This window comes from Cyanistes caeruleus, chromosome 1, assembly GCF_971803275.1.
Source record: "Cyanistes caeruleus chromosome 1, bCyaCae1.hap1.1, whole genome shotgun sequence".
In the NCBI taxonomy this organism is placed as follows: Eukaryota; Metazoa; Chordata; class Aves; order Passeriformes; family Paridae; genus Cyanistes; species Cyanistes caeruleus.
The window spans coordinates 51,790,623-51,804,300 of record NC_141701.1 but is presented as its reverse complement, the minus strand read 5'-3'; the positions used below and the strand labels follow the sequence as shown (position 1 = coordinate 51,804,300).

General features: G+C 39.6%; 1 protein-coding gene across 5 annotated transcripts in view; it reads right to left on the bottom strand.

The window, feature by feature from the left end:
• The window catches only part of RAB31 (RAB31, member RAS oncogene family), a 65,209-nt gene that overhangs the window by 10,492 nt on the left and 41,039 nt on the right, over positions 1–13,678 (bottom strand). For all 5 annotated transcript variants that reach the window (XM_086892725.1, XM_086892718.1, XM_086892701.1 and 2 more), the window contains 2 exons: positions 13,322–13,428; positions 9,313–9,422 (listed from right to left, as the gene is read on the bottom strand). In XM_086892725.1, coding sequence (XP_086748851.1) covers positions 9,313–9,422; positions 13,322–13,428 — 217 coding nt within the window. The remainder of the gene's footprint in view (positions 1–9,312; positions 9,423–13,321; positions 13,429–13,678) is intronic.

Sequence of the window (13,678 nt, the reverse complement as noted above, 5' to 3'; positions counted from 1 at the left end):
AGTTTCAGTAATAAGACATCCCTTCCCAAGCAGCTTTTACCATGACAGGAGTAACTATCTTGGAGCATAAAACTCAGTCTAACACCTGAGAACCAGCTCCATGGCAAATGATACAGTGATTTTTTCATCAGGCATCAGGGAAAATGAATAAAAAAACCCAGTCAGAAATCTGTCTGACCTACTGTCTTTCCTTAGGCCTTCCTGGCAGCAGGTACTGTAACAGAGAAAGGCCTAAGCACCAGCAGAACACTAAGGATGAGCAGTGAAATGCTGAGCCTGCACCTACACTTCCTGCTTCTAACCCAGCTCAATCACTACTGCCACAAAAAAGCACTGTGATCATCTCATCTTGTCATTCAGCTCCTGATAAATATGGCATCAATATTGCTGACACCAACTCAAATATACCTGGCACTGAGTCAGGATCAACAGAGGTCACAAACTGAATTTATTTTGGAAAGCATATACTCATTTAAAATTTGTATCTCATTGGCATCCATAGTCTCTGTTCCAGAGTAATAAAGATATCCTGGTATTGAATACCATAAATTAAAAATGCTGTAGGTTATTTCTTTTATGCAGTTTATGTCAGAAAGAAGCAGAAGTGCTCTGACATTCAGCCCTGCAATTCTCATGCTGAAGAAACAAAAACATTAAGGCAATTTATCTACAAACTGAAGACTGCTTTGTAAACGTAGAGTCAGCTTAAAAGGACCATCAGAGATTGAACTCCTAGAATAACAGAATGGCTTGGGTTAGAAGGGACCTTAAAATAAGGGGGTTCTAATACTCCTGCCATGGGCAGGGATGTCACTCACTAGATCAGAGTGCTCAGGGTCCCATTCAACCTGGCCTTGAACACTTCCAGGGATGAGGCATCCAACCCTCTCAGGATAACCTGTTCTCATCTCTTGCTTAGCTTAAGATGACAAACTAGACCACAAATAGTCTTCACCCTGTTTTGAAGAGCAGGACACAAGTTGCTAGCTTGCCAAAGATCATCACGAGTGTGTTTTAGGATTCCAGAAGAAATAGTTATTCACAGAGAATGCATGCAGATTTATCTAAGAATTCTCCAGCTGAACTGGTGAAATGAGGAACTTGAGGATAAAATATTACTGAGATGGTATAAAAGTCCCATATGGTTTCTATTGCTGATATTCCTACAGAGTAAGTTGCTGACTGCATTTTAGAATTTGATTTTGCACTATTATTAAATATAAGATTATATATATTGATTTCATTTCACTAAGGTTCAGACCACGTTTCACAGATTTTGTGCAACAAAACTGTTTGTAACCATCCACCTCCACACATTCCTGAAGAGGTCTTGGTGTCCTCCATTCTCTCACGCCAGTAAACACTGATGTGTAAAATAAAAAGCGTCACAAGAGACTGCTCAAATGTAGGCTTACAGAAATTGTCACAGTTATGAAGTGAATCATCCAGATTAACAGATGAAAAGCATTAAAGCAATTGCATCTCCTTTCTGGCATGTTTGAGTTGGGCTGAGGCAGTCCAGGATGAAGGTCATAATCTTCTCCAAAGCCTGGTAAGAATTCCAGCTCCTGCTACTGAATCTGAGGTTTGTTAAGAGATTAATCAGCACTGTGGGCGTTGCTGTTCTAAGAGTGCCAGAGGCAGAGATTGGGAAATGGGAGGGTGCAACAAGAGATAAACAAAATGGGAATGAAGAAAAATGTAAAGTGGAGCAGAGAAGCAAGAGAGACAACAGGGACTGGGTAACAGCTCAATGAGCAGAAGTTGAAGAAAGATGGACAGGTATTGCTCTGCTGCAGCTGGAAGCAGGAGACTCAAAGTAATAAAAGCTGCTCTCTTTATTCCTTTTTGAATGTGATGCTCCAGTTGGAAGCTGTGACATTCACTAGCTCAGAAAAAACAGGCTTGAAGTTGAGTGTTTTGCTCTTGTTTGAGATTTTAAACATGAAACTAGCTTCATTTCTGACCTGTAAAAGACTGCATGAAAGGAAAGGATGGGATCAGCCTTAAAGCTGAGAATAAGGCTCAGTAAAAAAAACCACAACAGTTACCATGCTGACAAAAGGACAAACGCAATGCATCGAACAGGTAAGCAATTTACTGTGGAAACAGATATGTTGTGATCAGCCTAAGATGGAATATGCAGATCATGAGGTCAAACCCCAAAGACTCACAGAATCACAGAATATGCTGAGTTGGAAGGCACCCACAAAAACTATCAAGTCCAACTCCTGGCCCTACACAGGATACCCCAAGAGTCACACCATGTGTCTGAGAGCACTGTCCAAGTGCTCACTGAACTCTGGTGCTGTGACCACTTTCCTGGGGAGCCTGTTCTAGTGCCCAGCCACTCTCTGGGTGAAGAACCTTTTCCTAGTATCTAACCTAAACCACCCTGAACACAACTTCAGACCATTCAAGAAGCAGAGTCCTGCCACCTAACACAACAATTACACTAAGGATAAGAAGCAATCAGAGTCCTGTGCAGTGGCTTTCTCTGCCTTTCTTTCCATTTTCCTAAAAATCACATATAATTTTTAGTAGGCTGGGGGAAGGTCAAATTCATTTCACTCTGCCCCAGAGCAGCAGCCTGACACCTGTCAGAGCTCAGGTGAGCATTTCTAATGTCTCACCTGAGAAAAGGTTAACTTCTTCAAGCAGTGGTACAACAGCTATACAATGGCCAGAACCTCCTCCACAAATTGCCAGCTGTATCACAGCAAGATGATCCCCTGCAAATCTCATTAATAAAGAACAGCCATCTGTGAAGACACAGCAGAGCAAAGCAAGTACATCTGATCTAATAGTTTTGGCAGTTTTCTGCACCTGTAGGACTTAAAACAGTCCCACTTCATATCTCTCCAAATTCTTTCATGCTCTGAAACCTATTTCAGTGGTATGTTAGAAGTTTGTCACATGGATTATAAAGCTTGGCTCCCTAGTCTGTCTCTAGTTCTTCCCCCCTGCCCCGCTTACACTGATGTTAAGATTTCCCCAGCTGACAGAGATGACTGTTTACTCATTTTGTAAGTTTTCATGCAAGGGAACACAATAAATTTTACAACAAAATCTACTGCATAAGTATACATAGTTGAGTTGCAATTATTTTAATACTCTTAATAGCACAGCTAACAGCATCACCATGCAAGAAAATCAAGCCTTTGGTTTGCTTTGATATAAAGCAAAAGCATAGATTGCTGACACAAGTTCTTGGTAGGGAAATCAGCAATACAACTACATTTTGCTCATTTAATTAAAATCTCCAGAGAAAAATCCAAACAAATATTTAAATCTTACATGTATCAAAGTAAACAACAGTATTCCTAATTACTTAATTACTGAGAGATCCAACCTTGACTCAAGGTCCTGCTGTAATTAACTTTGGGCTGTGTCAGTTTATTTATTTATTACTGTTTTAAGCTGAAGTGCTCTCCTCGAGAGAAATCCAGTACCTTATATGTTTTACTTAAGGAATAGCCCAAAGGTCATTAAGTTTTGCTCCATTCACTAGTCTGAAACCAAGAGGAGAACTAATCCTGAAACACTGGGAGCATAAACTGTAAAGAACATAATCTCAAATATAAGTTTGGACAATGTTATTCCATCCTTTCACACCCCATACAAAAATTCAATTATGAGTTTTGACTACCTTAAAAATTGGCATATGTGAAATTTCTTTGTAACCTAAATATATTTTATTTTCTTAAAATATCTTTCATAGACCCCTTCAAAGTACTTCACAGATATCTGCAAATACCAGCAGATGAAAGGATGAAAACCACCATACTCATCACTCTCAAACCTTGAAGACTGTTCATCTGCAATTCCACCCATCCAAGCCCATCTGAGTCAGTGCAAACATTGAATGTCTACTGGAAAGGATTCCTTCCATATTCCACAGGTATTTCATACCTTCCTCTTTAGTTAGTCCAGCATACAACTGGTTAAACTATAAACTCTAGAGATTGAGTTTGATTTGGTTTTTTTAATCTCCCAGTATTTCTAGGAAACAAGTATTTGGGTTACATTAAATATTCAATATATGAGCTTCTGGCAAGGCATCAAAAAATCAATAGCTTCATACATTTACAACTGAGCATTTACCACATGAAAGGTTGAATCCCAAGACAGAAACTGCTCTAATTAGGAAGCCTCATCTAGGAAGAATGTTCTTATCAGGATTTTAAACATCAGTCTGTCTCTCCTTTTCGTAGTACAAGCATCAGTTAGAGTGAGCATGCTAACCACTCTTTGCACAGTCTCTATAGAGTGTTCTGATAATGTTCTTCCTACTTCCTTCTCACCCTCAACAGAGGATGCTGAAATGCTTCAATCTTGCCCCCTTTGGTAGCACACTGATCTCCAACTTTTGTTGAAGCGGGGCTTGAGCAACCTGATCTACTATAGAGGAGTTGAACCAGATGATCTTAAAGGTCCCTTCCAACCCAAACCATTCTGTTGTCCTATGATTTGCCAGACCTTAAAGAAAATAGCACATGGCCATAAAAACCTGTTTTGTTTAAGCCCAAGCTTATTTCATGTTTCACTTAGCTAGCTATTCTTCAGCGGCTTGCTTGTCCCACTGCCCGCTCCCCTCCGGATCTCCTGCTGCAGCCTGGAATTAACCAGGGAGCCACAGCCTCGGCTCTGCCGCGCGCCGAGGGCGGCTTTCACGTAATCTGCTCTTTCATATCTGGGGCAACTTCACGCTGAGGTAGCAGGCAACACACGCAGGCTGAAGAGAAACAGCTGGGTGTGTACCAGCTTTGAGTAAGGTAACTAAGGCTTATTTGAGCTGGTAAATGAACAGGTGTCTGAGAATTGCAAGGGTATGATTGCCACTAAATGATGGTACACATGGGGTAACTTGTTTAGTCTCAGAAAACCAGCCAGGCACAAGCAAAGGTCAGTGGGCTAAAATTCCACAAACAAGAAAGGGCAATACAGAACCAGTATGACCCCCTGCACAGGCACAACTTTATTATACTGCTATTGTATAACACATTCCTGGCATTTTTTCTGCTGCCAAACAAACAGCAACAGGGAGCCACTCTGCCTATGATTCTTTTAAGACTGGGAATAAAAAGTTAATAACATTTGTTCCTACAGAAACTCAGCTATTAAGAAAACTACTGGAACAAATGGAAGAAACACTGAACTATTAAGACCTTTTTATGTCAAAAACCTTTAGAGAAAGACATTGGGAAAAATTTAGCTCAAGTGAGGAATATACAACTGTATTAAAAATACTCGTTTCATGTTTACAGAGACATAAATCAGTCACATGATATTTCACAATCACAGCAAGCCTTCAGCCAGGCACTACCAAGCAAAGCCAGGCTAAGTGAAGTGGCTTACCATTTGAAATCCCATGGCTACAACAGAACCCAGGAGCTGCAGCCTATTACTCAGCTCAATGCAAACAAGTAAGAGAACACTGACTTTGCTGACTCTCATGCTCAGTCTGCCTCCTCAGCCTTATTTGCCCAAGTACAGTGACTGCAGAGTACCTCTCCTGCCAAATTTGACTCATCTTCAAAAAATCAGAAACTTTTACTGATTCTAGTCTTTCACATCTTGTATTTTCTTGAGACAAATTAAGGACAACAGATTTATGTTGAGACTGTGTTATGAAGATCTCCCTCTAAGCAGCCAAATCCTCAAATTGTGACAGAAACTTATTTTAAAAATCCTTTAAGCACAGTGTAATATAATAACCTTAGAAATGAAGCAATCTTTCTATAATCTCTGTAATTTTTCCAAGATTCATGTGGCTGTCAATAAAACACTTTTTTCTTTATGCCTTCTTTATATCATTATGAGTACATTTTTTCCATCATCACAACATTGTCCCTGGAAAGAGACAGTCGTTAAACATCTCAGGAAGGAAAAATTTTTATGTTAAAATGCCTTTGGGAAATGAAAAGCATAGGCAAAAAGGAGGTAAATTTTTTCAGCTAAAATAAAATGAAGTCTACCCCTTCTGCTTGAGCTATCGATTTCAAGGAAGATTTAATAGATTAATTCTCCACACATGTTGTAATATCCTTCCAAAGCTAGACTATAAAATAGATAACACATACAGTCTACCTGCAAAGTCCAAGGTAAACAGAAATTGCTGCTTCCTTGTTCAGAGGCCAGGGAGCTGCACCATGCCCTTCATGAGCAGCACAGGGAGAAGGGTAGGAGCTCTCAGGCAGCATAAAAGCAAAACTAAAGCTGCAGTGTGACTTTTAGGGCATCACACAAACAAAATTAGCCAACAAGGTAGGAGACATTGCCACAGGAGGATTTCATACTCTGAAAAGGCAGAAATGTTGCTATGCAACTTGGGCAGAGACAGATTTTTTTGGAAATTGCACCAAGACTGAAGTGGTGTAAAACATCAGGTTACTTATCAATACTCTCAGTCCAGTCACAATCTCACTAATTAATTCTACTGCTAATCAAGCATTTTGCACTTAGTTTTCACTATATTTCTATAAACATACTCTACCAATTCTCTCCTTTCTCTCTGCTGAGTGCTTGATAAGGTCACAAGTAGATCCACTGAGACCAAATATTTCTATATATAGAAGTAATTGCCTGTGGAATTAAGTGCACTTGCCTGGGTATCTAGTTCATACTAAACTTAATTTAGCTGATTTTCCTCATCTATTATATTCATTATTAGGGACGGTGCACACTGCCAGCTGCAGCAATGCCTATCAAAGATGGAAACTAATTATTTAATTATGTGGCAAGAATGTGTTCCTCTGCGAGAACACCCGCAACCATCAGATGCAGACAAACAAGTAAACTATCACAGGGAAGAACCAGTTCCTCTAGACAGCCATGTGGCACACACCTCCTTTTTAAAAGGAGGCAAAAGAATGGTAGTGTATTCTAGGAATATTGGTTCTCATTAACCATTGCAAATACATCCCATGTGAGCACAGCAAACAGTTGAACAGGCCCCATCGCAGGCAAAGCGTGCTAGAGATTATCAGCTGATTAAAAATATGTGAAAAAAATAATGAAATTAAAAAATAAAGGAATAAAAAAAAAGAAATAAAAGAAATAAAAGACAATAAATAAAAGAAAATAAATAAAAGAAAAGAAATAAAAGAAAAGAAATAAAAGAAATAAAAAATAAAAAAATAAAATAAAAATAAAAATAAAAAAAATAAAATAAAATAAAATAAAATAAAATAAAATAAAATAAAATAAAATAAAATAAAATAAAATAAAATAAAATAAAATAAAATAAAATAAAATAAAATAAAATAAAATAAAATAAAATAAAATAAAATAAAATAAAATAAAATAACTTCAGGGAAACAAGGTTGAGTGTCTGGACATGCTGTCTACTAGGTCTCTGCACCCCAGAAGAGGATTCAGGGAGAGGAGCAAACAGCAGTTATGGAAGGTGATCAGACCATGGAGCTCCTGAGAAATCTTAATCCATACAAGCCTGAGGATGCATAGGGAGCAACACCATTCTTTATCATCCCTGTTGTTTTTGAAAGGTTGTGGAGAAAGGTCAGTGTCTTCAAAGAGGGACATAACAAGCCATGGGTCTACAGGCTGGTTAGCCTCACTCTGCTTCCCGGGAAAACCACAGAGTAAATCCTCTGAGAAGCTGCTTCTGCGGTGAAGAAGGTGAAGAAGGTGACCAGGACTAGTCAGCATGGACTTACCGAGGGTTAACTGTGTCCAGCCATCCTGGTTGCCCTCTATGACAGCATGACTGGGAGAGCACTGGATGCTGTTTACCTTGACTTTGGCAAGGCTTTTGATAATTCTCCCTACAGCATCCTGGTACATCCAAGTTGGGATGTTACAGCCTAGATAGGCAGACTGTTAGCTGTGTGAGCAGCTGGCTGGAACGTCAGACTCAAAGGTCAGTGGCTAATAGTATGTGTCTACCCACAGGCCAGTTACCTTGTTTAATATCTTTTATTAGAGCCTGAAGGATGAAAAATCAGGCAACCCAATTCAGCCCTCAGATGACACCCAACTCAGTATCCTTGAGGCAGGGCTGCTCTTCAGAGGGCCTTAGGCTGGAGGCAGATATGGGTCAAAAAGAACCTTTCCATACTTCAGAAAGGACAAATGCCAAGCACTACTTGTGGGAAGGAAGAGCCCCTGGCTATGAGAGAGGCTGGGGACTGGCTGCCTGGGGACCAGCTCTGCCCAATAAAGACCTGAGGGAAGCAATCTGAGCATGAGCCAGCAGCATGCTCTGGCAGCAGAGACAGCCAGCAGCAAGTCACAGGAGCCAAGACAGAACATTAGGCAAAGTAGTTATCCCCTTTTAGATGTGGTCTAACACCAGCTGGGTCACACTGGCTTTGGGGCCCACAACACAAGAAAAACATTAACAAGCTGGCACAAACTCAGAGGAGGGCTGCAAGACAGTGAGGGCTGGAGGACTTGTCCTGTGAGGAGAGGCTGAGGAAATAGTGGCAGCTCAGCCTGGAGACACAATGGCTTTGGTGGGGCACAAAGCTGCCTGTCAGTACCCATGGGAAGGGCTGCTGAGAAGGTGAACCAGGCTCTTCAATGAGGTGCACCCAGGACAAGGAGTAAATTGAATGAGAATAGGCTCTGGCTTGATGTAGCGATCCTCACTGTGAGGACTATTTCAACAGCTGCCCAGCAAGGCAGCTGTGGAACCTCTGCTCTGGGACCCAGCCAGACAATGGCCTGAGCAACCTGGTCTGAATTCACTACCAAGTCTGCCTGGGCAGAAAGCTGGACTCAAGTTCTTGTCAGGTCCCTTCCAGCCCTCAAGGTCCTTCCCACTTGCAAACAGTGACCAGCAAAGGAACCCCTGGAAGGCAAACTGAACAAGACAGTTTTTCTTCTTCTCATGGTAAGTGCCAGTCTCATCATGTTTAGAAGGCCTAGAGAGAAATGTATCTTTTTGGGTTTTTTTTAATGTATTCCACTGCAGTGACTATCTTGTACTTACCAATGCACTCCAGGAGCATTTATCAACGTTTAAGATTTTTAGCAACATGATGATAAGATCAACAGTATTGCCTCTACAGCAGGCTTGGTCTGAAACAGCAGATGTGGCCCAGGGCAGGATTTATATCCAGATTTAGAAGGAACAGGCTTACCCTGTATCTACTATCTACTATGTTTTGCTCTGGTGTATTCAAAGTTGTTCTTAGTTTACATCTGAAAAAATAGCAGCCATACCACAGGGTTCATAGGATTTATTGATGTCCTTAGAGAGATAGTTTATAGACCTGAAATAGACAGCTATTTTCAGAAAACTTCTAAAAAATCAAAATTAATTAATTAAAGGGAACATTTACTTACTTATTCCTTGAAAAAGTTCTTCAATGTTAACAGCATTCTTTGCACTGGTTTCAACAACAATTGCACCTATAGATTCTGCATATTCTTTGGCATCCTTCATAGGAACCTCCCTTAAAAAAAATATAACATTTATAAATAAATGAAGCCAATTTAAAAAAAAAGTTAATTTTTAAAAAAAAAACCCAAACAACCTCAAACACAGCCTGATGAGAAAAGCATTAATATGTTCTTCAACTCCATAAAAACAGTACTCTCTTTCATATGGCATTTAGATGATGTTATTCAAAGACATCAACATTTCCACAAAATTGATCAATCTGCAGATTTCTGTGACTTGCTGTTGAATCCACACCTTGAGAAAAGGAAGATCATTTAAAAAAAATCACATTTGTTTGTGTTTTATATTTGACTTTGATAAGAAAAGCTTTCTCCACATGCCAAATGTTCAAACAAGATAGGGTACAACTGTTGCAGATGAAAATGATAAGAGTACTGTATGTCTTGGTCTTTGCAAGCAGCAAGAAACAAGAGATTCTGAAGTAAATATGAAAGCCACTGACTTCAAGAACATCAGCAACAGCAATCTGTGAGGGCCAGTTCACTGGTGAAAGACACCATTCTGTGCCATTTCACCGAAGTGACATCATCTTAAAATCACCAGCAGAACACCCTCTTTTTGCAGCCAATACTTCATATGTCAAAAGATGGCAAATGCACTTTACAACATTCAAAAATACCTCTGCTTTAAACAAGCTAGTCCCATGCTGGCCTTGTATCTCCCTGAGCCAGATTTCAGGGCTGGATCTGCCCGTGTGCGCTGCTGTCTGTAACAACCTCTCTTCCTGATTTTTGACCAACAGCAGAATCTCTGCCAACTGCTTCACCCACAGCTTCAGTATACCAATCCAGAGACTCCTCTTACAATTTCCTCCCAGTATGAGCATGTCAGACACATCACTCAGCTTGATGCCATCAGCAAACTGCTGAGGGTGCACTCAATCCTTTCGTCTGTGTCATTATTAGAAGGTATTACATAACACTGGTCCCAATATGGATCCCTAAGGGACACCACTGGTGTCCATCAGGACTCTGAGCCGTTGACCACTACCCTCCAGATGCAACAGGATAATCAACTCCTTATCCATCAAACAGGCCAACCATCAAATCCGTCTCTTTCCAGTTTAGAGAGAAGGATGTTGTAAAGGACCATGTCAAAGGATTTAAGGAAGTCCAGATAAATTACAGAATAAGGAAATATTATAGATGCATAGAATGAAGAATTCTGCTGAATTCTCTTAACCAAGGATTTCCAGTGAACAAAACTTGTTAAGAAGGTGAACCACTTTTTTAGGGAAGTGAACACTTCTTAGCTGCTGTTACAACTATTGCATTCCATAATGCTCAAAAAAGGTGTTATGGACACTTACAACATTTTAGCATTGAAGTTTCAGCTCCTGTCTTTGAAAGTACTTTTTAATGACCTGTCAGAAGAACAGTGCACATCAGAAGAAAGCCTTATTCCTATTACTTAGAAGTATGCTGAACATTCAGCAGTTCAAAGAGTTGACAGAGCTACACAAAAATGACGATTTATACTTGACAAAATTGCCTATCTCTAGAAATTCCTTCAAAGTGGAGAAGAAATTTACTTCAACAGAGCACCAAGAATTGTTGATATCTTATTAACAACATTGAGGAAAAGCAGTGTGACCCCTAAGTGTCCCAAATACATCTTGGCAGCTCAAAACCAAATTTTAGATGCTAAACAGGGGGAGTAACATGGTCAATGATTATGAGAAATACATTAATTCCTCCTTATATTATCTCTTACACTCATAGAGATGACAGAATCAAACCAACTTGAACCAAGTCAGCTTGACTTCTTTTGCACCTATTCACATTGGTCTTAAAAGCAGCTGTCTCTTTGATATCCAGCAAAACATCTGCCAAAAGCACTACAAAACGAAGCAGAGATGCCAAAAATGCATACAAACAGCAGCTTGCTTCTGTGTGCTCACATTATCTTACTTGTAAATTCTCTGTGCCTAAAGGCATGTGTATTTTCTACTCATTGGAAACAACCTGATAAATTGGTGACATGTTTCACCTAAAACCATTTTTACTGAAGTAAATCTGAAGACATAAAGCAGACAGAGAATGCAAACAGCTGCATGCATTGCATAAACAATCAGATTTCTGGAAGAACTGTGAAAATATATCACATATGAGACAGTCTACCCTCTATTTTTCCACCAAAACAACTTTAGCTGGACATCACTGGATAACTTCAGAAAGAAAAAAGATAGGGGGATGCAGAAAGAACAACTGCACCAAAAAATATTACCAAAACTATTCATAATTATGAGGAGAAAAAAATGTCCTCTCCCATAAAAAAACCAAAAAGATTAAGAGACATTAGCTCATGGAGTACAATGAGGACCATTCACACAGCAAAACAATTTGTGCAAAGAGCTATACCGGCTGAACAGGAGCAAGAATCAGATGATCAGCAATCAGTAAACTACAGGTAGTGGTTGATAATAATGCGGTGAGAAGATTACAGATCACAGCTGCTCTTTGAGGAAGCCCAGTACTTTCACAATATTTTTGGGATGCAAGATTTTTTTGAAGTCTGCAATTGGTGCAACAGCAAGCAAGAAGAGGGCTAGTTATGGACTCATTTGCATTGTTGCCATTTGCCACCATCTCCAAACTTATTACCCTTGAGTTAATCTGGCAACTTTATTGCTGGGAACACTTATGCAATAAATTTAAAAGTGACTCTCAGGTCAACTAAAACCCATGATTTCTGCTAACTGGCTTTTGGTTTTATTTTTATAACCATCCTTTCCTCTTTTTTTCTCCTTCGTATCTGGAAATTTTTGCCTTGTAGGACTCAGTTCCACCGTGTTGACCAGCACATCACCACATCACGTAGGAGATGCCAATACATCTGTGTCCCTGATTCTTAGCCCAACAGAAACCAGAAGTTTCCCAGAATTAGGGCTTGTTCACTACTTACAGAAAGCAGTGAGTTGCAGCGTTGTGTTAGTTCATGGCTGACATTGGCAGGGGGGAGAACAAAACAAAACCCACACAGTTCAAACCCTAGGCCTTGATTCAATAAAGCACTGCAGCAATTACTTGAAGTTAGACACATGCTGCAGAGCTCTGGTGAATCTGGGCCTTAGTAACGATAACTAAACACATGGGGATGTATTTGAACAACCACAAGAGCCTATGAGGTCATAAGGGGAAAGCATCAAATATGATCATTGAGTTTGTACTCATAGATAAAGCAAGAAGTAGTAATAGTCATGGACTGACAAACCGAATCACTACTGTACAGCGGAATGTGCTTCCATTTCCTGAAAGGATAAATGCAAATCCAAAATGGAGCTAACAAGCAGAAGAGTGATTCTAGCTTCACTCTCATTCCAAACAGCATCATCTCATCTCTTCTGCAGGGGTGTGGATTCAACCCAGCCCTCTTTTATCTAGGAGGTTCTTTGCTTCACACAGGGATCAAAAGTTTTACTTGAAGTTATGCTTCAAAAAACCCCCCAAAATACACTTTCTACATCCAGTATTATGAAACAGTTTCAGTTCTTGCAAACACAAGTTTTCAGAAGTTCTGTGATACTATTTTACCTCTTTCCCACCCTCCCAGCTTTACATTGCTGGTTTCACTCATCACAACTTACAACATTCTGCACCTTTTAACAGAATGGAAGGGAGAAACAAAAAAAGAGAACCTTTTTCCATACCAAATGATTCAGCAGATAAAGGATGTAGAGATTGTACAAATAGAGAGGAAGGGGAGTAAAAGAGAAGTTAAAAAAATACATAATTCAAGTCATGCTGTTGTTGAGGTTGTGCATTACTAGAATCACTGATTCTACTGCAGAAGGCCAAAATTATATACTATTATAACAATGAAGCAAAATTGTTACCTGAAGGGAAGAAACAATATAGTTACTGCAATGAAAATAACAACAAAAAGTTTTACCTGATATCAGAAAGATCACATTTGTTTCCGGCAATGGCCATTACAATGTTTTCAGGACCATGTTCTTTTAGTTCTTTCACCCATTTTTTCAAAGTATGAAATGAATCCTACATCAGAGAAATAACAGTGTAAGCTACCAGCACACCCTCTGTCAATGCATTTGCCTATTTTTTAAAGTAGGGGAGCACAGCTTTGACAGTATTAATGCAATAATGATTACATAGATCACAAGACTGGAAGATCATTTATCTATCTATGCAATTTGCTTTTCAAGCTTCAGGCCATAAGACTTCTTCAAATTAATTCTTGAACTTGGATGTTTCCCTCTTTTCCACTTCCCCTCCTCCCTACTCCAAT